The following is a 27,050-nucleotide window of genomic DNA, read 5'->3' on the forward strand; positions in this document are numbered from 1 at the left end:
TGCTACCCACCAAAAAAAATCCAGAAGATTTCTCCCAGAAAGAGTAGAATTTAAGAATTACATTTTCACTGAACATTTGTGTTTCTGTCACCAGAGAATGAAAGAAGAACACTAATCACAAAGTCAATGTGTCCTCTGCCATCTTAAACCATCCACTGCAACTGTTAGGCAAAAGAGACATCTTGATGGCTATATCAAGGGAATAAGGTGAGAGTGAAGAGAAAATATGGGTCATTAAGCAAACGCGACAGTTTGCTTTTTTTAGTTGGAACAACAGAAAGAGGTAAAGACAACACAGCACTTAAAAAACTTACTTTAGTATGGTTAGGGTCAGGTTCAAACCTGGGTCTTGTACATGATAAAACAAGTCTAATATCTAGACCTGACTTGTATTCGAATTAAAAAAATTCTTATCAAAATTGTGTCTAGCTTCACTGAGGAATTATGCCAGGCTAAATCTCAGGTATGTAAGACTAGCACTTCATAAATAGTTTATTTCATATCAGATGAACTTGTGACCTTCATAAAGTGTATTTACTCAATATATGCTATACACTACATGCTTTATAATATTAAGATGTGGTTGATTTTTGTTATCACACTGATTTCATAGAAAAGAGATCTGAGACAAAGGAAATTAATTTACTCAAGCCATGGGCAAATTATTTTTGATAAGGGGGAGGCAAAATATTAAAAGGAGAAAAGGACATCTTTTCAACATGAAAATTGGGTTGAAGCATGTGGGTGAATGAAGCTGGATTATACATATCACCATGCACAAAAGTCAACTCCAAATGGATCAAAAACATAGATATTATACCAGGAACTATAAAATGTATAGAAGGATAAACTGGCAGAATACTTCACAATCTGTGCTTCAGAAATGTTCTCAAAGACTTCAGTCCAATAGCAAGGTAAACAAAATAAAAAAGAAACCAATGAGATTACATCACATTGGAAAGCTTCTGCACAGCAAAGGTAGCCATCACCAAAACAGAAAGCCATCCTACAGAGTGGGAGGAGATCTCTATATGACATAGAACAGATAAAAGAAAGAAAAAATAATAAAAATGAGGATATGGACAGAATCTTACCAAATAAGAGATCCAGTGGGCCAACAGACATATGAGAAAGTGCCAAAAGTTTTGCAAATAAAGCAATGAGATACCACTCTATACTTGAGAATGTTATACACTAGAAAGGACAGAAGCAAGTTTTGGAGAGAATATAAGGAAAATGAACCCTTCTACACTGCTGGTGGAAATATAAATTGGTCAAATCACTGTGAAAAATAAACTCTGGAGATTAATCATATTATTATAAATGGACCGACCATTTGAGCCAGCAACTTCTCTCCTGGGGATTTATCCAAAGAAAACAAAAACATCGGGAGCCCGGTAGTGGCACAGTGGGTTAAGCACACCACAGACCCGCTTAAGGATCACAGTTCGAGCCCCAGGGGCCCCACCAGCAGGGTGAAGTAGGTCTGCAGGTGTCTAACTTTCCCCCTCTCTGTCTTCCCCTCCTCTCTCGATTTATCTTTCTCCTGCCCAACAACAACAACAGCAACAATAACAACAATAATAACAACAATGATGATGATAAACAACAAGGGCAACAAAAAGGAGAAAATAGATAAAATATTTTAGAAATATATATATAAAATAAAACAAAACATCTATCCAAAGAGAACTAGGCTCATAGCAGCACAATTTATAATAAGCCATGATCAGAAGAAACCCAGATGTCCAATGACAGATGTGTGACTAAGAAAGTTGTGATATATACATATCACAACTTTTTATATATCAGATGTTAAAAAATGATCAAGTCATCTCCTTTGCTGAATGAATACTGAAGGGAACATGTTAAGTGAGATGAGCCAAAAAGAAAAAGACAAATAAAGGATGATCTCACTTATAGGTAGAACTTGAGAAACAAGGGCAGAAGGGATAAACACAAAGTGAAACTTGGACTAGATGGGGTGTATTGCACCAAAGCAAAGAACTCTGGGTAAGGAAGGGAAGAAAAGGGATGGAGATGGTACTGGGGTCCCGGTACATGGTGGTGGGAAAGAACCTAAGCTGGTAGGTAAAAATGTCCTGCAGACACTTTTCATGGGGGAGGTGAGAAATTGTACCTATGTGTCAACAAATGTACTGTAAATCATTGACCACCAATAAAATGATAACAATTTCTATTCAAATACGTAGTTAAGTTATATCCAGAAGTTGAACCTAGATCAAAAACAAATACTCATATATCATAAAATGACCTCCAATTTTTAAGGATGGGTAGTGAATTGTCTTTAGATTTATTTTATTTATTACATTTAGAGAGTTTCATGTGCCACAGAGATAGAGTGATGGGAACAGAGAGGAAAGCCAGAGTACCACTCTGGAGTATGCAGTGCTAGGGGTCAAACTGGGAACCAACTATAGGCTGTAAGTCCACTGATAATGCCAGTTGAACCAACTCCCCAACTACAGCTTCCTCTGACAGTTTTATTTCTTTAGCAGACTCACATCAAAATTTGTACAAACCCATGTTTTCTAAGGAGACTTTTTTTTTAAATTTTTTTTATTTATTTAAGAAAGGAGACATGAACAAAGTCATAGGATGGGGGTGGGGGGTACAACTCCACACAATTCCCGCCACTCAATCTCCATATCCCACCCCCTCCCCAATAGCTTTCCCATTCTCTAGCCCTCTGGGAGCATGGACCCAGGGTCCTTGTGGGTTGCAGAAGGTGGGAGGTCTGGCTTCTGTAATTGCTTCCCCGCTGAACATGGGCATTGATTGGTGGATCCATACTCCCAGTCTGCCTCTCTCTTTCCCTTTTTAAAAAATATATATTTATTTTATTCTTTAAATTTTATTTGTTTATTGGCTACGACAAAAAGAAACTGAGAGGGGAAGAGGAGATAGAGAGAGAGAGACATCTGGAGCAGTGCTTCACAGCTAGTGAAGCTTTCTTCCTTCAGGTGGGAACTAGGGGCTTGAACCAAGGTCCTTGGCATTGTAATATGTGCAATCAAACAGGTATGCCACCGTCAGGTAGGTCCCAGATTTATTTAATAACATGAGAAAGAGAGAGGCCAAGAGAAGGAAAAAGAGAGGGAGAAGCAGAGTGTCATGCTGGCAGTCCATTTCAGGGAGTTGAACTCAGGACTTCACACTTGAGGGCCTGACAGTTTATCTGTTCCACTCCCTCCAGGTAACAAAATATATATTTGTATTATAGCTGTCCTGTCTCTAATGAGATGTTTTGTTTTTTTTTTACTTTATAATGAGTCAAAAGAAAATAACAATGTCATTGAGGATAATCTAGTGTCAATCTAGGGTCAATCATAAGAGAAATATTCTGAATATCAGTTCTGCCAGATATGAAGATATGTCTATGACCCTGAGCAAGTTACTTAACTACATTTGTTTTCTCATTTTTAAAATGAAGTTACTATGTCTGTTCCATCATACTATTGTGCGATTAAAAAACAAGACGTAGACAATAATAACTATTATTAATGTAATAAATGTAACAGTGTCAATAAATTGAACCAAGTGATCTCTTGATTCTTCTATTCACACTGGAAATAGTTTATTTCTATTTTTTCTATGAAAAAAAGAGACAGCAATCAAAACAGCAACAAGGAAGCCATAAGCCATTAAGTATATTATTTTTTGCAGGCAAACCAAAAATGGTTAGTATATACATTGACCTGTTTACCCCAAAATGTAGACATCCTGAGACATCCTGCCTCCCCTTGCATAATATAATCACTGTGACGTAGAGGTAAAATGGACAGGCAGTTAATGCTGCTCTGTAAAAAGTTCAATAATTCATTTTGTGAGTTTCAGTTCAAAACCTATACTGAGGGTCAGAAAAATTGGCATTTGGTTCATGAACTTAATGATAGGCTCCAGAAAAACTCTCAGCAGCACGTGTTTCGAGATGAAGTGAATGCAGACAATAAAGATCTTGCCAAATTGTAAAGCAAGATTTGAAAATCACAGAAAATGCTGCTAGTTATTGATTAAGGTGACCATTCAGTTCCTACTGAACAACCCAAAAGAATCATTCATTTTCCAGCAGAGTCTGCTCATTTGCAAGATAAAAGAGAGGCATTTCTGCACATGCCCATAATGTTCTTCACCACTGGGGGCAGCTTTACATAAGCCTGCATTCACTGAAACCAAAGCAACAGTCCGAGCAGCTTTCAGAATGACAGTATGCAGAAGTGAGCTGAGCTTGTGTGCGGTATGGAGCTCTCCTGCCTTCTGGGCTCCAATGCAGCTCTGTGACTGAACTGGGTGCTCATCACCAGAAATGCTGGGCTATGGAATACAGATCTGGCATCTCAGGTAGCCCTGAGTTGCCTGAAGGAATACATCACGCTTTCTGATAAGAAGAAATTGTAAAAGCCAATTTTTTTTTCCAACGGACCCCTCCCCCAAAAAATAACTGTAAAGATGCAAAAACGTAATATCCATGAAGATCCTATTACATAGGAAGATTCTGATGTTTTGCTGTGAATGCGGTGTTGGAATTTATTTGTTCTTGGAGTGTTCTGCGTGGCTGGCAAAGAATAATGTTCCAAAATCGGTCCATCTCCCAAGGGGTCCAATTTTTCTTCCTGGGTGTCAGTGAGCCCTGACTCACTACAGTGCAGCTGACAGGGTCTGTCATGCAAGTGGCCCCCTAAGCCAAAGCAAAAGACCTAAGGACGACCTTTGAACAATACAAAGGATGGGTATGTTTTGTCATTTTTCTTCTTTCTTCTTAAAAATAAATAAATAAAAACAGCCCCCCCCCAAAAAAAAAAAAACTACCTCTAGTCTGTGTGTAACACTGCCTTAAATTATTTCAGAGATTAGCTTCTGCTTTGCTCTAGGACTATAAAATCATTTGCTTAGTGGACATGCTTTCTTGCTTAACTGTTACAAAAAAAAAAAAAACTAAAGACAATTATCTTTAAATTATAAAGAGATGGATGATGCGTGATGTTAAATGTTGTTATCTAGATTTAAAATTCTAAAGAAAAAAAACATATTTCTATTTTCTTGCTTGATTAGAATTAAATGAATTCTTTTTTGGGGGGATAACTTTTCTAAGTTGTTTTTATTTCCAGGTTTCAATGTAATTAGGCTACTGAGCGGATCAGCGGTAGCACTGGTCATAGCCCCCACTGTCTTACTGACAATGCTTTCTTCTGCTGAACGAGGATGCCCTAAGGGCTGTAGGTGTGAAGGCAAAATGGTCTATTGTGAATCCCAGAAATTACAGGAGATACCCTCAAGTATATCTGCTGGTTGCTTAGGTCTGTCCCTTCGCTATAACAGCCTACAAAAACTTAAATATAATCAATTTAAAGGGCTCAACCAGCTCACTTGGCTGTACCTTGACCATAATCATATCAGCAATATTGACGAGAATGCTTTCAATGGAATACGCAGACTCAAAGAGTTGATTCTGAGTTCCAACAGAATTTCTTATTTTCTCAATAATACCTTCAGACCAGTGACAAATTTAAGGAACTTAGATCTGTCTTACAATCAGCTGCATTCTCTGGGATCTGAACAGTTCCGGGGCTTGAGGAAGCTGCTGAGTTTACACTTGCGGTCTAACTCACTAAGAACCATCCCTGTGAGAATATTCCAAGATTGCCGCAACCTGGAACTTTTGGACCTGGGTTATAACCGGATCCGAAGTTTAGCCAGAAATGTCTTTGCTGGCATGATCAGACTCAAAGAACTTCACTTGGAGCACAATCAATTTTCTAAACTCAACCTGGCCCTTTTTCCGAGGTTGGTGAGCCTTCAGAACCTTTACTTACAGTGGAATAAAATCAGTGTCATAGGGCAGACGATGTCCTGGACTTGGAGCTCTTTACAAAGGCTTGATTTATCAGGCAATGAGATTGAAGCTTTTAGTGGACCTAGTGTTTTCCAGTGTGTCCCAAATCTGCAGCGCCTCAATCTGGATTCCAACAAGCTGACATTTATTGGTCAAGAGATTTTGGATTCTTGGATATCCCTTAATGACATCAGTCTTGCCGGGAATATATGGGAATGCAGCAGAAATATTTGCTCCCTGGTAAACTGGCTGAAAAGTTTTAAAGGTCTGAGGGAAAATACAATTATCTGTGCCAGTCCCAAAGAGCTGCAAGGAGTAAATGTAATTGATGCAGTGAAGAACTACAGTATCTGCGGGAGAAGTACAACGGAGAGGTTCGATCTGGCAAAAGCTCTGCCAAAACCAACGTATAAACCCAAGCTCCCTAGGCCTAAGCATGAAAGCAAACCCCCTCTGCTCCCCACAGTGGGAGCCACGGAGCCCGGCCCAGAGACTGATGCGGACACTGAGCACATCTCTTTTCATAAAATCATCGCAGGGAGTGTGGCCCTTTTCCTGTCCGTGCTCGTCATCCTGCTTGTTATCTACGTGTCATGGAAGCGGTACCCTGCGAGCATGAAGCAGCTGCAGCAGCGCTCCCTCATGCGAAGGCACAGGAAAAAAAAAAGGCAGTCCCTAAAGCAAATGACTCCCAGCACCCAGGAATTTTATGTAGATTATAAACCCACCAACACGGAGACCAGTGAGATGCTGCTGAATGGGACAGGACCCTGCACCTATAACAAATCAGGCTCCAGGGAGTGTGAGGTATGAACCATTGTGATAAAAAAAAAAAAAAAAAGCATTCTAAATGCTGGGAAGTGTGGTGGTTTATTGAACTCTGGTAACTACAAAGGGAATGTAGTGGCCCCCTCTCATTGTCTCTTCCTCTTCCTTTGCTAGGCAAGGTCCCTTCCTGTCAGTTTTAGTGCATTCATAATACTGTAGACATTTTCCTATACATAACAATCCCATTGAAATTTAAATGTCACAATCAGTGTGAAGCTTGAGCTACCTATTGGCTATTGTGTAAGACCTTTCATTGATTCCATTAGTACCACAATAGTTTCAAGATAAAACTTCCATAAGTAATAGCCATATGGCTGTTATTTTGTTTGGTTGACCAAATCTAGAGTTCTCAAAGGTCTGTAGTTCAGTGGCAAATCAAGAAAAAAGTGAAGGACCCCCAGTAGTTGGAGCTTGAACGGATCCTGAGTGATGGCTTGATTATAGGGAGATTTAAAGAAGGAACCTGGAAATAATAATTCCTGGCTTAAAAAAAAAAAAAAGGAAAATTGCAAGAAACTATCAAGAGATGGTAGTGGGTTAAAAACAGCACCGCCAGCAGTTCCCAGAGGTGTTTGAAATACAGTAAGGCAAATGGAGAGAAAAGTGCTAATGGGTTAAATGCTGCAAGTAGGCATTGCAAAATGTGAGAACATGAAAAAAAAAAGTTGTAAACTTGAAGCCTTATCTCTGAAGTATTTTCCTTTAAAATCAGGCTAGAGGTTTCACTATCAATTTCTTCCAGCCTCTATATTTTCAAATACAATAAGTATTATAGCCAAGAGGCAAATTTGAGGAGGCAGCTTCTTTTCACCTGTTTTTTCACATCAGGGATTTTTCAGAGGTGAGGTTTGAAAACAGGAAAGGAGCTTGTGGTTAGGAGACTTCAGACTTTGTCTTTCCAGTTGTTTTTTTGTTTTTTTTTCCAGGGATCCTAGTGTAGTCAATGGAATAATTAATTCTATCTGTTCTGTTTGGGATCTGTCAGGCTGTCCTGTCGAATTTCATTCTGTGCCCTGCTTATATTGGTCCCCTAGTGATTTCAGAGGATTAAAGAAAACATATTGAAGACATGCCTCTACTAACACCCTTATTGAAAAGGATGGTTTTGATAACACCACAATAAACATAGAACAGGAAGAAAAAAAAAAGACCAATCCCATGGCACTTGTCTTTTGCTTCTCTTGCTAATATCAGTGTCCCTATGTTCATCTCAAACTTGAATCCAACTGTTAGTATGATTTTGTCTAGACCCTGTTGGCAATCTGCAAGCTGCATGCATGTTTTTATGTCGTTGGTGAAAGTTTATTGACTGCAGCACAAATATCATAACCTCTGTATTTTTAAGTAACATTGGTCATAGCTCATTCAGATTTTAGAAAAATATATTCAGTTTGTATCCTCTTTCATTCTTTAAAATAAGAAGTTCCATTATAGGAGGAAAATATCAGAAATTTCAACATTGACTCTGGTTTCATTTAATCTGGTTTGTCAAACCTCACATCTTTAAGCATGTTCCTATTCTTTCAAAATAGAATTGCTGCAGCAAAAAAAAGAAAGAAGTGAATGGCTATTTCTACTAAGATGTTTATGTAGTTTGTAGGCATATCACATGCTGATAGGAACTATCCAGGCATGGAAGCCAGAGTATAAAAATCAGACTTTTATAAGCAAGAAAAATATAATTAAAATAAAATTTTCAAGGTATTTAGACTTTGATTGTCTTGAAATAGGCACTTTTCCAGTAAAGAAAAATAATTATATTTACCTATAAGTAACTGTTGAATAGACATTTATTAAGGGCAAACTGTCAGATTCCCAAGTGATTAAGAATGCACATAGTTCCTTACAATATTACATACAGATAAGAAGATAAGATGGCTAAGCCTACTAAGATGTTTTTCATTGATGCTATTTTACATCATTTTAAAAAGTCAGTAAATACATATTCCATCTAAAAAAGAAAATTTCCTCAGTTCATCCCATTTTACTGTACTAAAGATCATTGTATTATTAAATGCAGTATTGAAGAAAAAAATACATATATATTGACTTGAAGCCCTATATCACTGATGATAGATACCAAGTAAATTTAACCAAGGTATATTTATACTAATGCTTTTTAAAAAATTTTGCAGATTGTTAATGCTATGGTACTATCAGTATATATTAAAATATGTTTGCTATTGAGCAGGGTTTATAAAATTTAAACCCATTTACTATGTAAAATTAAATAAAAGATATTCTGAAGAGTCATCAAAACCTAATTTTTAACACTTGACTTTTAGTATTTATAAATTTAACAATAAATGAGAACGCATAGTTAGCAAGACTTGTTTTGATTTGGGAATATAGTTTTTAATCCTTATTTGGAAATAATATTTCTCTAGTTCTCAATACCTTATAAATCCAAATATCTAATTCTTATAGGTTAGACAATACATGGTATAGGGCTATAAATTTAACAAGGCCAAATGACTAATATTCTGCTTAAAAGTTATTGCCATCTCCCCTACCCCCATGGTATTTTCTGGCCCACATACTGTAAACATATTTCATAGATATTTGAAACTCATTGCATATTAGTGAAACACAACTGATGTTCTGTTTTCTAGCACAAAACAGCACAAAGTGTATGACTTCTCTCAAAGACAATGACACTTAAATATGAACAGCCTGACCTGTTGAACTGTATAACAGGTACGCAGATGTAGAAGGAAATCGGTCAATACTGTGACTGCTTCACCATAGAGAGGATATACAGTTGAGTCTCTGAACTGTCTGAATTCCTTCCCCCATTTCTATGATCTCCAGTACACATAATCCTACTGTAGCATAGTGCTTCAGGCTTCTAAGTAATACGTTTGCAAAATGGAGTCCATTTAAATGAGTTCATATTTTCCAAGGATGTTGACATTACATCTTTTCAAAGAACTTAGACCATTTTTTACTTGATCTGGTAAGTCAACTAGACAAGCAATAAACTGTATTTCTATGGAGCAGCACTGACCTCCAGTGGCTAGTTAATCTAAGCACAGCTATTTACACTGATTTTATTTAGAATTTTAGTCTTGATTCTTTATGTAAATATGGTTACAACATATATTTGTTGGTCTGTTAATAAGAGTTGAATGTTGTTTGTCTCCCTGGGAAATATAGTTTTATAATGTAATTTTTGATAGTTATAATTTGCGTGTTGACATTTTTAGTAAAGCCACTGTTGAACTGGTGCTGAGAATGAGAAATAAATGTTCAAAGATGAACAGCAAGTAGTTATGCAGTAAGAACAGTTAAGGGCTGTTTGAGTTATTTGTGTTCATCAATGTTGACCAAATAGCTTCATCTTTTTGTTAGATGTGCTAGAAAGCAGAATACAAAAAAAAAATTAGATTAGGGAAAATTTTTCATTATTAATATTGAGATAATTAGTCTCAGTTACTAGTCAGTCAGTGCAAAGCTTTGCTCTATCCAAGGACTCCCCTTACTGCTCTACAACTCTGCAGTTTGTGACTCATGCCAGTGACCTGTACTTTGCCTGAGTATTTTTCCCCTCCCTCCCTCTTTTCAGCCAGCTGAACACTGGTCCTATTAGGCTCTCTGACAATGATGGTACAGTCTAAGAGGTGATGATTCATGGATAATGAAATTATGCTCTTCTGCAGAAGGATAATGCAGAGTTAGATTCATAGATTTGGCGAGGATTTGTAGGATGTTGTAGGTATGTGGAATACTTTCTCCTCCCTTGACATTTACCAAGAAAAGAATTTAGTTTATTTAAAGAATGGATTTGAAACCAGTCTCATCCTATAAAGTCTAAGACAAAAATGACTTTCAAATGTCAAGTATGGACTGAGCCATGAGAACTGAAAAAAAAAAAAATCAGAAATATGTTGCTCGTTCTACCCCCTTACCTAAATCCTCATTAGAATCTGCATTTGTATCAGACATATGGAGTTCTGCTTTACTTGTATTCTCCTTATGCCCTATATTAAAAATCAGAGGCAGTTGGAAGAAACTCTGAGTATGAAAAATAATACTAATACTAGCAAGTACATTATAAATACTGTAAGAGAAATAGAATGGATCCACCTAAACAGTTTGTACGAAATGACTCTCAAAAATAAAAATTAACACAGGTGAATAACACAGTTTTCCTAGTATAATAATAATGGCCTCCAGAATTGGGCTCAAATTGTTTAGGGCCCATAATAACTGGTGATTTTTGCATAAAAAGATCAAATATAACAAAAATGCTACAGATAAAAATATCTGCATAACACTAATTGATGATTTGAGGGAACTATTGCAGCCAAGTGCCTCTGACATGTTCCAATCAATCCATCTCAGGCTATTAGCTTTTTACAACTTGAGGTCCCATATTTGTAATATGGACATATGCTCCTCTTGACCTTACATGGTTATTGGGAGGAACAAATGTAAAAAGTAAGTTACAAAATGACAACTACCTTTTCTTTTCAAAAACACACTTAGTAAGATATTCAGCTGTTTGTTAGTATGCTCTGTCTTACCTCAGTTAAAGGGCATGACTACATGTTCCAGAACTCTAAGATATTTTACTTTATTAAGAAAATTGGCTATGAGTCTAGAATTTAATTTGTTTTTGAATTTTGGTTTCTATAGACACACATACTTCCATGTCATTTTATCCATGTCTGACTATCAATACTATGATCACAATGTACAATAGATACTTGAAAATACAAACCAAAGGAGAAGCGTTATCAAGCTAAATAAAAATTTTCTTTATCACCCAAGTCAGATTGTTATGAGTAAGGCTTCCCACCAGCATAGTTTCCTTAGTCATCTTCTCTCTCCAGTATTTTGAGTCCTTGTTCACATCACACATATATGGTAAGATGACATTGTTACTGTATAAAAACAGTTATGCACAACACAGTGTAGTAGTCAAGTTTAGCGTATATTCCAGGCAGCTATAACATGGCATTTACTAATTTTTTCTCTACCCAAGTTATAGAAAAATCTCTTCCTAGATGAGAATTGCTACTCATCTTTATCAAATGTCATTGGAAATTCACTGGATTTTTTTTTCTTTTTTTAAACAAAGAAGCATAAAAATACCACCTGCTTTACTAAAGACCTATTCACTTATACAAAATTAAATAGCAGTAGACTGTTGTTCATCAAAAATTGACTAATGTAGTCAATATAATATAATAAAAGTCTTTCTAATAGTTATAGTAGGTTTTGGTTTACCACATATGATGTATCAAATGTCAATCCAGAATTCTTACAATTTAAGTAGACAAACTATTCCTCATTGATATCTGAGTTTCCACAAAAATCTGTGGAGAACATAGGAAAGATGATGGTTTTCCAGTGGAAAACTAATTTGTAAGTTATGTTTTGCTTTACATTTATATGAGTATAGGTGAATATTTTTTTACTGTTTTCTGAATATCTAAGGAGAACTCCGGAACATGGAACCAACAAGAATGCTTGGGTTACAAATATAAGACTAAACAAAAACTATCAAGTTATTTTCCAATAACATAACTTTTATATACAGCAATGTGATTTATTGAAAACAGTTTTCATCTTATTTTAGCCATCAAATATTGTAATGAAAATTGAAAATGTTCTTGATAATTCTCTACACTTCCCTTTCTTTCCAGGGACTCCTCTTGTTCTCATGAAATGATTTCTTGTATTCCTTTCTCCCATTCTTACATTGTTATTTTCTATTTCCTATATCACACAAAGAAATATAAATCAATCCAATTGGGCCATTTCACTAAAAGGAGCAACCCTTTTCAATAAAAATATAGATCATAAAACAAAATTTTAGACTGACTGGCTCTTTCCACTTTCCTGTACAACCTACAATATATCACACATAGTCTTAGGATTTTTAGTGAAAAAAGTTCAACCAAAATAGTAACCTGTTAAACTATTAAGATTACTAATTCTCTTAACTAACTCATTGAAAACAAAATATGGGAATTTACGTATGAGAGTGCTCTTCAACTTACAAATCAAAAGTTTTCATAATAACAATCAGAACTTTGTGTTTTCAAGGATATAATACACAAGTTCTGGTCTTAAAAACAATATGGTGAGTCAGAAAGAAATCATAATGGTTATGCAAAAGACTTTTATACTTGAGGTTATGAAGTTCCAGGCTTGATCCCTCACACTACCACAAGCCAAAAATGAATAATGCATTGGTAAAAACAATAAAAATAAATAACCTAAAGTATGGAAGTGTCATTTATTCAGTGAAAATTTAGGTAACAATAATGATGATTAGAATGGAATATCTAAAGTTGTTTAATACAGAAGATCATATTACATAAGATTTTTTTCAAATAGCATGGTGTAGAAGTTTAGAAAAATGATTCACATTATAAGTTTAGAAGAAAAAGAATATCATACTATAAGGTCGTTATTCACATTTTATTGTATTTTGGTATATATGCATGTGTTTTCTGTGCTCCTATTTCTGTATCCTTACTTCATTTCAGAAGTGTGTGTGTGTGTGTGTGTGTGTGTGTGTGTGTGTGTGTGTGTGTGTGTGTGTGTGTTGGAAACTGCAGTAGTTCTCCCAGTGTCACAGATATGGGTTGACTATTATTTCTATAACTATCTATCTATATTTATATATATTTGTCCATTTTTTCCTATGGTCCTGCCTTCTCTTCCTTTCTAATTCACACCTACACCTAATACTACTTCTGAATTCCCTTGTTTTATTCCTCTTCTCTTTCTGTGTCCTAATGTAATTAGAGTTCAGATTTCTTTGGTCATCTTTCCCTAACATTTCTCACCTTTGAGAGTATGTACCAAAAATTTTTATAGGGTGCAGAAAGTTGGAGGTCTGGCCTCTGTAATTGCTTCTTCATTAGATGTAGATGTTGGTAAGTCAATTTACACAACCAACCTGATAAACTTTTTTTTAACAGTTAAGAATAGAGGTCTTATATTGACTGTTTTCCTATAAATTTCACCTATTAATATTATTCTTTGTTCCTTCTTTACAGCTCATTTATTCAGTCAATCAGTCATTTATAGGTCAACTTATAGAAATTATTTAGCCTCCCAGAGTGCTTCACAGTCCAAATCATGTATTTTCAATTCCCATTAGGATTTCTTTCCAGCAAGTACCATTAGCATGTTTATCATGCAAACATATCAATTTTGTCATTAAAAACCTCTTTCATGGATCATATTCACATTGCCTTCCCACAAAAATTAAGGGGGAAATACCTTAACAAAAAAAGATCATCAAACTTGTATATAGGGAGTTGGGCAGTAGCGCAGCAAGTTAAGCGCACATGGAACAAAGTGCAAGAACCAGACTGGCAGAAGGATCCCAGTTCGAGCCCTTGGCTCCCCACCTGCAGGGGAGTCGCTTCACAAGCAGTGAACTAGGTCTGCAGGTGTCTATCTTTCTCTTCCCCTCTGTCTTCCCTCCTCTCTCCATTTCTCTGGGTCCTATCTAACAATGACAACAATAATAACTACAACAATTAAACAACAAGGGCAACAAAAGGGAATAAATATTTTTAAAAAATACTTAAACACACAAACACACACATATGATCATAAAGTTCCTAGCAACCGTAATAACAGAATTTTCATAATTATATAAAATATTTTCTGTAATTTAGGCTGATGTTTGATAAGTAATGTGAAATCTGAAAATTATGTTACATAGTGAAATCTGATATTCTGAATCAACTCTACAGAAAAATGATAGCAAGGGCAATGCAAATAAAAAGAAGGTTTATATCTTTATGACCTGGGAACATATATACCTTAGAGTCATCTCAAAGGGTTTAGATAGGTGTTGGCTATCTCCCCCTTTCTCTCCTAATTCTACTTGATTTTCTCTTTTTGCCTATGAACATTGTTGCTTTATTTTTAAGGAATAAAGAGAGAAGAAAAAGAACATTATACAAGGGTTTTTACTGATTATTAAAATGAATTTTCCCAGGGAGGAGTGAGGAGTAAAACATACAATTCTACATATGTATTTATGGGCTTCATACCACTGTTATTTTATGATCCAAAATTCAAGACATGTACAGAGTCTGTATTGGTTTACACTCATAAGCAAAAACATTAACTCCACTATAAATTTATAGAAAAGATCATGATAGACTTTTGTTTTTTTTTTTAAATAGGGTCAAAATCTTGCATTCTAAATTCTTAATCTTTTTTTAAATACTTATTTATTTTCCCTTTTGTTGCCCTTGTTTTTCATTATTATTGTTGTTATTGATATTGTTGTTGTTAGATAGGACAGAGAGAAATGGAGAGAGGAGAGGAAGACAGAGAGAGGGAGAGAAAGATAGACACCTGCAGACCTGCTTCACTGCCTGTAAAGCGACTCCCCTGCAGGTGGGGAAACTGGGGCTCGAATCGGGATCCTTATGCCGGTCCATGTGCTTTGCGCCACCTGTGCTTAACCCACTGCACTGCCTGACTCCCCTAAATATTTTAATCTAAACAGTAACCCTACATTATGAACACACTACATTTTTCTTTCCTAACAGTTAATCCTCCAAGTTTGCCATTATATTCTTGAACTTAAGAATCACAATCCTTTCATTTTCCCATTTCTGACAGAGACATACTTGCTTTCATTTTGGTGTTTGTTGTTGTTGTTTTATGTCTATAGAAAATTTCTATATTCATTGAGCACACCATTTTGTCTAATTTTTCTGATTTCCACTCAGATTTTGATCCTGTCAGAAGGTCACAGTATAATGTATGTATTTCCTGGTTTGAAAATTCAAACCAGTGAATGGTGCTTGCCTCTGTACAGGACAGTTGTATCTGTCTTGCCAGCCTTCCATTTTCATGCCTTTTCTCTCCATCATTAGAAGAAGTCTTCCATCTAATGGTCCTTGGGACTGACTCCATCCATTACTCCTTCACAATCTCTGCTCCCAGATTTAGACCAATATGATTATCCCTCTTAATGGCACTTACATTTATATAAGGATAAAATTCTTTCTTTATTCCTTTATCCCCCTATCCCCATCTCACCCTTTCTTTCTCATCCCCCTTCTATTTCTTTCCTTTTTTCTTTTTCTTTTTTCTCTCTCTCCTCCTCTTTCTCTCTCACTTTCCTTTCCTTTCATTTTCCTTTCCTTTCTTTTCTCCTTTCCTTTTTCCTTTCCTGCCAACAGGGTAATTACTGGAGTTCAGTACCCACATGACTCCATCACTCCTAATGGTCTTTTTTTTTTTTTTTGGTTAGATAATGACAGAGAGGGAGAATCAAAGAGATACCACAGCACTGCTCCACCACTAGTGAATCTTCCCCTTTGTTACCTCGCTGTTATTCCTATGTGGAGGCACAGAGCTCAAATGGAGTCCTAACACATGATAACATATGTACTCGATTGAGTGAGTCACCCACCACCCCATTTCTATCTCTAAGTGTAAGGAAAAGCTTCTGGGAGAGGGAGTAGGGGCTAGGAAGATGGAGAGGTTTTGCAATCACTTCTGAATTTATCCTCCTATCAATAACTTCTATATTTTTCTTAAACATGAAGTTGACCCTTCCAAATGAAATTAAGGCAGAGCTGATTACCAGTTCTCCAGTCAGTAAACTACAGTTTGAGAAACTTAAGTGCATTGTCACCGTGCCTGAGTTTCTCTTTCACAAAGAGACACTGATGTTTACTATTGGTAGAAAGAGCTAGGATCCTGGCTCTAGAAAGAATCAGTTGAGCTCTGAGGCTTAATAATTGCAAAATCTTGTATTTCAATGTCTTCATCTTAGAAATATATGTAAAATAATATAACCATTATAAGATTATTGAAAAAAGGTTAAAGAGCCACCAGCAATACTTTTTTTTTTTTGATAGGACAGAGAGAAATGGAGAGAGGAGGGTAAGACAGAGAGGGGAGGAGAAAGAGACCTGCAGACCTGGTTCACCTCCTGTGAAGCAACCCCCCTGCAGGTGGGGAGCCGGGGGCTAGAACCAGGATCCTTATGCAGGTCTTTGTGCTTTGCACCACGTGCGCTTAACTTGCTCGCTACTGCCCGACTCCCAAAGGACCAGCAATTCTTAATTATTTTATGTGCTTTGTTTTTTATATTACTACATAACTTGATACTCATAAATATCCATGAAGATTAGAGGAGTTAACATACATAAAACAAATGTACATTTAATATAACATATATACAAATTAGTGGACTAGGAGGAGGCTCAAGTTGTGAACATAGGACATGCATACATGAGACTCCATTTCATAGCCCTGTCAGTGTCTAGTACTCACTCTCATTAAACTTATATGTAATTTTTAAATCTTAAAAAAAATAACTTGTACACTGTAGCATATAATGACAACTTTTCCCTTTCCTTTTATCATCTCTAACTGCTAAGAAATTTAGTAACACAATATGTTTTAATAGACATGTACCTATTAAATTTTCTAATTTATCTCTATTCTATACTTTTTTTTAGCAACTTGTAATCAACCTTCTTACCTTTTATTTAAAGTAAACACAAGTCTAGCAGACTTTCCGGAAATGCACTCTACACTGACGTAAGCTCAGTGGCATCTGGGCACATGGTTAATATTGAAAATTAATATAGGATATTAAATCAATGTCCTAAGCCTGCCAAGGATGTCCAACTGCACCTCCAGCTTTATTCTCATACTATTTCTTGTGCTCTGACTATGGGAAGTTCTAAAATAAGATGTGTTTCTCTAGTTCCATGCTTTTTGCCAAGCTTTCTTTTGTGAGAAATGACTTTCCTCCATTCCAGTTCCTCCTATCAATCTCAACCTTTCTAGAAAATATGCAACGTAAATTCCTCTCATACTTGTAGTTTATTATTCATCCCTTACCCTGATTCCCAAGATATTTTGTCCTTGGGTTGGAAATTATATCACAGGTGGCCTTATGTTAAAGTTAATTGATGTGATTGTCCCCCTTTTCCCTTCTTTCCTCTTCTAGTGGTGACTGATACAGTATTTACCTAGGATAGATACTTGTCAAATTGATTTGTGAAAGTGATTATTATAAGATTGTGGTTGTGAGCAATCCAAAGTAAATATTCCAGCTCATAAAAACTACATCAGTCTTATACTTTACATTTATAGATTTATTTTGGAAAAATTACATTTTTCCATACATTCTTTTGTCATTTATTGTATTAATTATTTTTAAAATTATTCTTCCAACAATAGTTTTAAGGAATCATGTTCTGATTTAAATCACTTTGATGCTATGAATAGACTACTTACATTGTGTGTGTGTGTGTGTTAATTACCAAGATATAAATATATCAGCAGGCATGTTAAAATGATTAACTTCTAAAAAATGTAAGGCAAAGAATATTTAGTACTAAGTATGACATTCAATATTTTTTTATTTTAGTGGAGGGTGGTCAACCTTTGTCCTAGAAGGCATGTCTTTGTGACCTCTCTTTGTACACTGATGAATGGAAAAGATGCTTTACTATTAGCTTAGACATCTACTCACCCCATCAGTAGTTCCATAAAGCTTCTAGCTTTTGCATTATTTCAGGACTTCAGATCTTTTATCAAACAGGCTATCCTACACTATTACAGAGAGGTCTTCACCTTTCTGTTGTATTGGGCTGTCGGAAAAGTCATGACATATTTTTTTTCTATGAAAAAATGTGTCATAACTTTTCTAACAACTCAACACATTGTTGAGTTTCAAATCAATTATTCTAATAGAGGTTTCACACATCAAATATTCAGAAAGTAACTAATAATAGTGCTTTTTTTTGTTAATATTTTATTTTATTTATTCCCTGTTGTTGCCCTTGTTGTTTTATTGTTGTAGTTATTATTGTTGTTGTCATTGTTGGATAGGACAGAGAGAAATGGAGAGAGGAGGGGGAGACAGAGAGGAGGAGAGAAAGATAGACACCTGCAGACCAGCTTCACCGCCTGTGAAGCGACTCCCCGGCAGGTGGGGAGCCGGGGTTCAAACCGGGTTCCTTATGCCGGTCCTTGTGCTTTGCGCCACCTGCGCTTAACCCGATAATAGTGCTTTTTTTCTCACCATCTACACTTTGATTATATGTCGCATCCTGTAGAACTGAATCAGCTGCCCATCTCTGGGTGTATCCCTTGTGTTTATATTCTTTATACATGTCATTAAATTTAATTTTTCTCCCTGGAAAATGACTTCTTCTGTTTCCCTTTATCCAACTTTTATCTTCAACTCAATCTATGTTTAATACGTACCTTCTGACTGGGTAAAAAGGAAGATACTAATGTTTTTTATTTATATCTTAGAAAAGTAATAATTAAAATGACAGTCTGATAATTTAATTTAAAAGAGAGTCAAAAATCTATTTGTATTCAACAGCTTTGTTTAGTTCTATAAATGAAGAACTATAATTTTGTAAATTGTAGTCTAATTTCCAAAGGAGAAATGTCATTCTTGCCTAATATAGTTTAAGTTTTGTTTATATTATAAAATGTAAGGTGGGACAACTTTGTAGAACATTTAAATATTAAGGGTTTGGGCTGGACTATGACACCTCTGCCACAGTGGAGATTCATTTTTTTAAAATATTTATTTCCTTTTGTTGCCCTTGTTTTATTGTTGTAGTAGTTGTTGTCGGTGCTGGACAGGACAGAGAGAAATGGAGAGAGGAGGGGAAGGCAGAGGGGGGAGAGAAAGATAGACACCTGCAGACCTGCTTCACCGCTTGTGAAGCGACTCCCCTGCAGGTGGGGAGCCGGATGCTCGAACCGGGATCCTTATGCCGGTCCTTGAGCTTTTCGCCAAGTGCGCTTAACCCGCTACGCTATTGCCCGACTCCCAAGATTCATTTTTTTTAAACACAGTTTAAAAGATAATTGAAATTCACTTGCATTTGTTGTAAAGATTTGGAGTAGTGATGATTTTTGAGAAACTTGCAGATATCCTAACCTCCTATTTGGAATTCTAAGCTAACTTAATAGTAATAATTATCCAAGAACTGCATGCTCTAATCTTTCTCTTAGTTATCTATCTTAGGTTTTGACTACAAAGATGTACCATTTTTTTTTTACTTCTCAACAGTACTCTTCTTGCTTAAGTAAGTAACCAACCAACGGTCATTTAAGTTAGAGAGAGAGAGGGAGAGAGAGGGAGAAGGAGAGAGAGAGAGAGAGAGACGGGAAAAGAGAGGGGGGTATATATGATATCATTTGGTTTGGTTTTTGCTTTAATTTTCAATGCTAAAATATCTTTGATCTAAATCAGATACATGAATCTATGGTACATAGATTGGGGGAAAAAAACCCACTACAAACAGACACACACTCTGAAATTTGCATTAATCAACTTTTGAGACAAGAAAATTCTGCAAAGTGGATGTTGAATGATAGCAATTAAATGCTTTAACTAATCTACAACTGATCATATACACAAAAAATTTCTACCAGACCATATTCAACAACTCTCAACATCAAGCTTACAAATTCTATTTTCATTGGTCAAATTTTCACATGAGTCTTTGAACTATGACTTCTTCTTCTAGCGTTTGCCTATTACCTCAGAACTCAGTTTTTAACATCCAATAGTATGTTGTGCAGAGATCATCAATGGTTAAATTATTCCCATTTTGTTGGCTCAGCTCACAGTAGCTCACTGATTAGGTTTTTTTTTTTTTCTTTTTTTTTAACATCTCTGATCTTTAGTTTGTATTTCAACTGTACACAAGTACAGATGCCATTTCTGGGAATGTGACAAAACAGATTTAGGCTTATAAATGTTTCTATGTGCTTCTGTAACAGCATACACCCTGCAGTAAATATATTGTAACTCAAAGTGTTGCAAATAAAAAAATGCAACTGAGTTTGCTGGAGAATCATTTTAGAGTTAATTAAACCTTCTCCACCTGTATTTTAAGAAAAAAGAAAAACCCAATACTCTTAAAGACCATGGGGGAAAGGCAGTTTCAGAAATAGAAGTCCTCTGTTTATCCGGGGAGGTACTTTACAAGGCAGACAGCTACACCACAGTAGAGAGACAACATTTCCTCAGCTGATTCAGTTCATTAAAATGCACAGTTACAACAGGCTTTCTTAGTGCCTGCAGCTGAATGACCTAAGTCTCCATTTTACTCCAGTGTCATCCAGAACATGAAGAGGCAAACATAACTGCCCAATCACAATTTGACTCACTAATATTCAGCATTATAAACTCCAAATGCATTTCTCAGTAACATTTTAAAAGATTTATACCCCAGATTGATGGCATAAGGATAAAAATAATTTGTAGGTAGCCAGTGCGGCAGAATATACTTATTTCCTCTCAGAGTAGTTTTTAGTAAAATTTACAAATAAATCTTAAGGGTAGAGTCCACTTTGAATGCAAGAATCTTTAACTCTTGCCTTTCAAATGAATGGAATTTGAATCTGACAAAAAGCCGATCTGTTGCCAGAATTTATGAGTGATATGAAAAATCAAAGGCCACAAAAGCTATTTGTCAAATAAACTGCAGAGCACAATATCAGTCTACAGGGCTCATTTACAGAACTCATGATGAGCCTGGGAGGAGGGGCTGCTAACAGCTGCAGCCTTGACCGCACTGCTCGTGCCAGCCAGAATTCAAGCCTCGTGAGCTAAGCGTGGCTGAAAGAAGGGGCTGACAAAGGAAAATAAAATAAAATAAAATAAAATAAAATAAAATAAAATAAAATAAAATAAAATAAAACACATCAGAAGAGGCTCTTAAATCTAGGTTGTTCTTTTTTTTCAATCAGTACATTAGCATACACAAATACCTGCAAAGTCAGTTTAAGATATTTAGTGCTTGCAATTACTCCAATTAGGTCTATTCTATTCGTAGTAGACTACTTCTATTCAAAGATAAAGAGAGATTCCAGGTTTTGACTTAGACTACCAGTAAGGCATGGCATTATTTTTACCATATGTAAAATGGGAACAATAATTCAGTTACAACTCACCCAGGGCAAATTTGAGGATAAACTGAGAGACTCAGTAAAATGATCCCCCTCTTGCTCCAGCTGATTTCATAATTAAGTAAACGCTGATCTGAATGACAAAGTCAAACTATCTATATTAATATTAAAATACCAAGTCTAGAACATCTATAAATGTTTACATATGTCTGAGTCTTGACTTAATCATAATTTAAAATTTAACAAGGGTTTAACAACTTTGGAAAATCTACTCTCACTCTTTTCAAAAAATTTCCCTCAAACATGGACATGTCACATCACCAGCACTATTATAGTTATGGTCTATATAACCTATCATCTAATTCATTTCTAGTGGAAATAATTTAGACATTTGTAAAAAAAAAAAAACAACCCAATATTAATATTATGTTAATAATTCCAACTATATGAATAAAGTGATGGTTAAGTTATGCAAAGTACATTTAAGATATTGCAGTGGAGGGGTTCCAGTGGGGCTTTGTTGAGTGGCTACTACATGCAGGTAGAACAATGAACTGTTTTCTTTATCCTCAAGGTGGAAATAAAACATAGTAGAAGCCAAAGAATATTTGAAAAGAGGAGCTACATAATCAGAAAAGGCATTGAGTTATTTTTCTGGTTGGAAAGTCACTTCTTCATAATTCACTAGAGTTCCTTTCTCCTGAGAGTAATGTGATCTATACCCTTCACTGAAGATATGATAATAATTAGTTCTTTTTCAAGAATTTAAAAAGAGCAGAGAAGAAAAGAACTGAGTGTTTCTAAATGGCACAAAATATGTGAAGTGGTAGACATTTAACACAAAGACAGAGCCGCTGTGTGGATTCATTAGTTAATTAGTTTGTTAATTATTTTGAAGTGTTAAGTCGTATTAGTTTTTTTTTTTACACTGTTTAGCTCATGTGAGAAATTACTCTGAAATTAGAATCCAAGTACAGCATTTTTAACATACCAATCTTCCCAGGATTTATCTTAAAACATTTTTAGTCTGAATTTTTTTTTTCTAGACAACTCCTGAAAAACCTACCGACATTACTTATAGCTAACACTACACAGAATTGTGAAATTCTTACATCAAGATATTTTGCATAATAACATGTCATTATTTGATAATAATACTATTAAGTGTTAAGAATGTTTTGTAAGGTGCTCTTTTTTTTTTTTTTTTTTTTTTACCGAAGTGAATGACCATCTTCTGGCAAGTATAGGTTTTGAACCTGAAAACTCTGTCTGTCTGTCTCTTAGTCCACAGAAAGAGCCACTAGCCCAGCCAGATCTCACTGTAAGGTGCTCTTGACTTCTGTAGAACAGGTTAGGGGACGGTGGAGAAAATCTTCTGGATACATCTAAGAGAAACTGGAATAAATTGAGACCTAATAATAATTAATAGTGGCATTTCTCTCCAGCATGCAGGGATGTTGAGAAAGGATGGCAGAGACATGCCTAGGTTAATAATTTCAAATAGATGTTATTCTATGGCAGACGTTTAACTAGATTAGTGATTTGTAATATGTCAACAATTTTAATTTGTAAAATTAAAATCATTGACATAATATAGAAAGAGAATAGTCCACATATTGTTAATACATAGTTCATTGAATAACCGAGTCTACTAATGTTTTCTCTATTAGATTTAAGAAAGAGAGATTCTCAGCACTCCAAAATCTCTTACCTAACATACACTATCCAGTGAAGTCCTCTGTCCTTGATCTTCAGCTACTGGAAAGCCTGTCCTACTCCTGCAGTTATATTTTTAAGATCTTAGGTAAACTACTTCATGAAAAGGTGTTAATGCCCAAGTCATTAGCTCTATGAGGTTTGGCTTCAGGGCAATGCTGTCACACTGAGGTCCAACTGCTCTTTGATTACTTTCCAATAGGGTCTCTTACAGAGCTGCATCTATTGACTTTTGCTGCAAATCCTTTTACTGAAGCACTCTGAGAAACCGATCCTTGGCACACAGAATGTTGTTGTTACCAGAGCCTGTTGAATTTGTAATTAGACTACAAAAGACAGTATCATGAGAGTTCAGGGGGAAAGAAGACAATTCTACTTAACTTTTATTTTTAAATATGTTGTTGTTCATGCAAATGATCCTTCTTTAGCTTACAGTCTGCTTTAGATCTACCTGTTTATTTTTTTTAAATTTTTTAATCTTTATTTATTGAATAGAGACAGCCAGAAATCAAGAGGGAAGGGGGTAATACAGAGGGAGAGAGACAGAGAGACACCTGCAGCACTGCTTCACCCACTCGCAAAGCTGATCTACCTGTTTCCTTCTGGCTAAAATGGACCAGAAACATCCGAGATAAAAATGCACAAGAAGCGATGAAGATTTTATAAGTTCTTTTTGTGCTCTGTCCTCTTTTTTTTTAATACTTTTAAAAATTTATTTGTTCCCTTTTGTTGCCCTTGTTGTTTTATTGTTGTAGTTATTATTGATGTCGTTGTTGTTGGATAGGACAGAGAGAAATGGAGAGAGGAGGGGAAGACAGAGAGGGGGAGAGAAGACAGACACCTGCAGACCTGCTTCACCGCCTGTGAAGGGACCTGCCTGCAGGTGGGGAGCCGGGGACTCGAACCGGGATCCTGACACCGGTCCTTAAGCTTAGCGCCACCTGCGCTTAACCCGCTGTGCTACAGCCCGACTCCCGTGCTCTGTCTTCTTAACCTTTGGCTCAACTGCTGTATATTTATTTATTTATTTATTTATTTATTTATTTATTTATTTATTTATTTATTTTGGTTCTCATTCATGTCTGCACATTAAAAATTCTTAGGGATATAAGAAGATATAAATTCAATTATATATGTTATCCGTTAAGGAAATTATTTCAGACACCAGCATTAGGCATGACTGCCCATAGAAGCACACATAGCTAGGGCAGAGTCTCCGCTCTTACACCACTTTTCAAGTTACACTCTATTGATTTGTTCTGAGCAGAAAGATCAGAGGACCTACTAGCTAAAGTACTGTGTGGTATAGTGCCTAGTGACATATACAACATAGGCTTTGATAAAGCTACCCATTGACCAAGAATGATTTTCCCCTATGTGGACAGAATAAGAAAATGTAGGAAAAATATCAAGGATCAAAGGCAAATGCACATAAGAGAAAACTTGGAGTGGCATTTTCAAGGAGGTAAAACTGCTATTGTTATATTAAGTATGTGATATTTTGCAATGGTTGGTCTTTTCTTGTTTCCGAGGCTCTCAATTACAATTCTACCTGGGAAACTTTGATGAAGGTACTATTTAATTAGAGTCATTGATTTATGAAATGTAACCATAAGCTAAAGCATAGTTCACCTTCTTTCTAATTTTCATATTGATAGGAAGAGTTCCATGGTGACATGGAGAATGAGCTACCCTTGACTGATAATCTAGCCACATGAATAATCACCCAAATTGGCAGTAGTGAATATATTAAATGTTGAGAGTATGTTATTTTTTCTGTTGTTAGAATTCTACTATCAAAATGAAATAACATAATTCCCAGTAACACAGTGATAATCCTTAAATCACACCACAAAATAAACCAATGTAGTGAAATAAGGAGATGTAAAAAGGGACTTTTTAATTAATCCCTGTATGAATTTATAGATCAAAGAAATATCTCCAATTCAAGTAAAGTATAACTGTGGATTTCTTTACTATTAAAATTAATATGAGACTCAGGGAAAATATAAAATCTTACTAAATAATTTGCTATGTAAGATTATTAAGTAACATAATAGCATATAGTCAGATTTCTCACTATTATTGTATTACTATTGATGTATTTTTGTAGTTCTTTCAGTAGGTGTTTGATGTATTTAGATGGTCCCTCACTGGGTGCATAGATGTGTCAGATTTCTATAATTGTATATTTCCAATAAACTTTGCCAAATCCAAACTTCATTTATTAAGAAACTCTCCCTCCTGGAAATTACATTGGCAGCAATTCCACTAAAAATTACTAAACTCAATAAAGAGTTAGAACCTGTTAGATTAAAATTTCTGTGCAGTAGTGATGATAGAATCAAGATAACTGGAGTGCTGCTCCATATATTTCAATTTCTCTGAATGTCCAGTATTTGAACTCTATTTGTTTATAGTAAGCTGCAGTTGATTATAGGCCCTTTGCAGTATCCAACTTTAGGTCCTGAGTAGCACCCAACTGCACAGGCTCCAGACATCCAATCACAAGTGAAAAATCTTTCTCTAAATACTTGGTCATTTTAACAATGTGTGAAGAAAGTAATGGATGCTGAAATTACGAACTGGGGAAACATTGCTAGATTTTAAAGTGATTCTGAATCATGGATGCAAAAGCCAGACTGACACTGCATAGTAAGCTTGTCTTTTCATAGCTCAGATACGTGTAAGATTTCCCCATGACTTTTCATAATCTGGGCTCAATTTAGCCTCTTAGTTCCTCTTGTTAAATTAGCCCTAGAACAATCATAATTTACTGTACTTTAAACATCTCCCTCAAAGCCCACATCTAACTTTCTCAAGTTGTTTCATACTTTTTTTTTACAAATACATTTTAGAGTTAGTTCATGATCTATTTAAACCCTTTCATAAACTATTTTCAGATTATTATAGCTAAAGGTATTTTTCTCAGCAAATTTCAATTATATATTGTTATTTTTCTGACACCTGCAGACCTACTTCACCACCTGTGAAGCGACTCCCCTCCCAGTGGGGAGCTGGGGGCTTGAACCAGTCCTTGCACTTTGCACCACGTGCTCAATTGTACATTATTACTGATGTTTTATTTTCCTAATTTCTTTCCTTAGTAAATCTTTTAAACATTTTATTTTAAAAAAGGACTTTTCTATTTATCATATAGAGACAGAGAAAAATCAAGGTGGAAGGGGAAGCCAGAGAGGGAGAGAGAAAGAAAGATAATTGTAGCATCTCTTCACTGCTCCTGAAGCTTCCCCCTTGCAAGTTGGGACTGGGGATTTGAACTTGGATCCTTACACACTATAATGTGTGTTCCCTACTGGATGTGCTACTGCCAGGGACCCCTTTAGAAAAAATTTACACTGAGCATATATGTTACTCATATGCCAAAGCGTTTTAAGGCAAGATTTGAGAGATAGTATGAAGTTATTAATGTCTGTTTAATGAATTAAGGTGTGAATAAATGTTTGTCACACTTATGAGAGTCATTCTGAAGCCCCAATATGTTAAACAAGAGACTTGTATTCCTTTCCCTTGCCAGAAATATCTGTAAGTGGTTTAGGGTACAGTTCAGACTATAAAGCATCCCCTTTTACACACGTCATATATTTTCAACAAATGTTTGCTTCCTACAGTTATGTGACTCACTGCACATGGTAAAAGAAGCATTGGAAATACAAGGACATCGCCCTAAGAATTATAAAACCATTCTTAAATTATAAGCAGCCTCAGAAAGCTAATGTAAAACATCTATAGA

The 27,050-nt window shown here is 35.7% G+C and overlaps 2 protein-coding genes and 1 pseudogene across 3 annotated transcripts in view; 2 read left to right on the forward strand and 1 right to left on the reverse strand.

Annotated features, from left to right (window-relative positions):
* The window catches only part of CTNNA3 (catenin alpha 3), a 1,573,756-nt gene that overhangs the window by 974,180 nt on the left and 572,526 nt on the right, over positions 1-27,050 (reverse strand). The window lies entirely within an intron of this gene.
* Positions 4,169-27,050, forward strand: part of LRRTM3 (leucine rich repeat transmembrane neuronal 3) — a 219,837-nt gene continuing 196,955 nt past the window's right edge. The window contains exons 1-2 of one of the 2 annotated variants that reach the window (XM_007531481.3): positions 4,169-4,751; positions 5,130-6,661. In XM_007531481.3, the coding sequence (XP_007531543.1) occupies positions 4,748-4,751; positions 5,130-6,661 (1,536 nt within the window). In that variant the 5' untranslated portion in view covers positions 4,169-4,747. The remainder of the gene's footprint in view (positions 4,752-5,129; positions 6,662-27,050) is intronic. The other variant, XM_060193587.1, reaches the window with a different exon arrangement.
* Positions 16,219-27,050, forward strand: part of LOC132542095 (uncharacterized) — an 87,605-nt pseudogene continuing 76,773 nt past the window's right edge.

This window comes from Erinaceus europaeus, chromosome 1 (assembly GCF_950295315.1).
Source record: "Erinaceus europaeus chromosome 1, mEriEur2.1, whole genome shotgun sequence".
NCBI lineage: Eukaryota > Metazoa > Chordata > Mammalia > Eulipotyphla > Erinaceidae > Erinaceus > Erinaceus europaeus.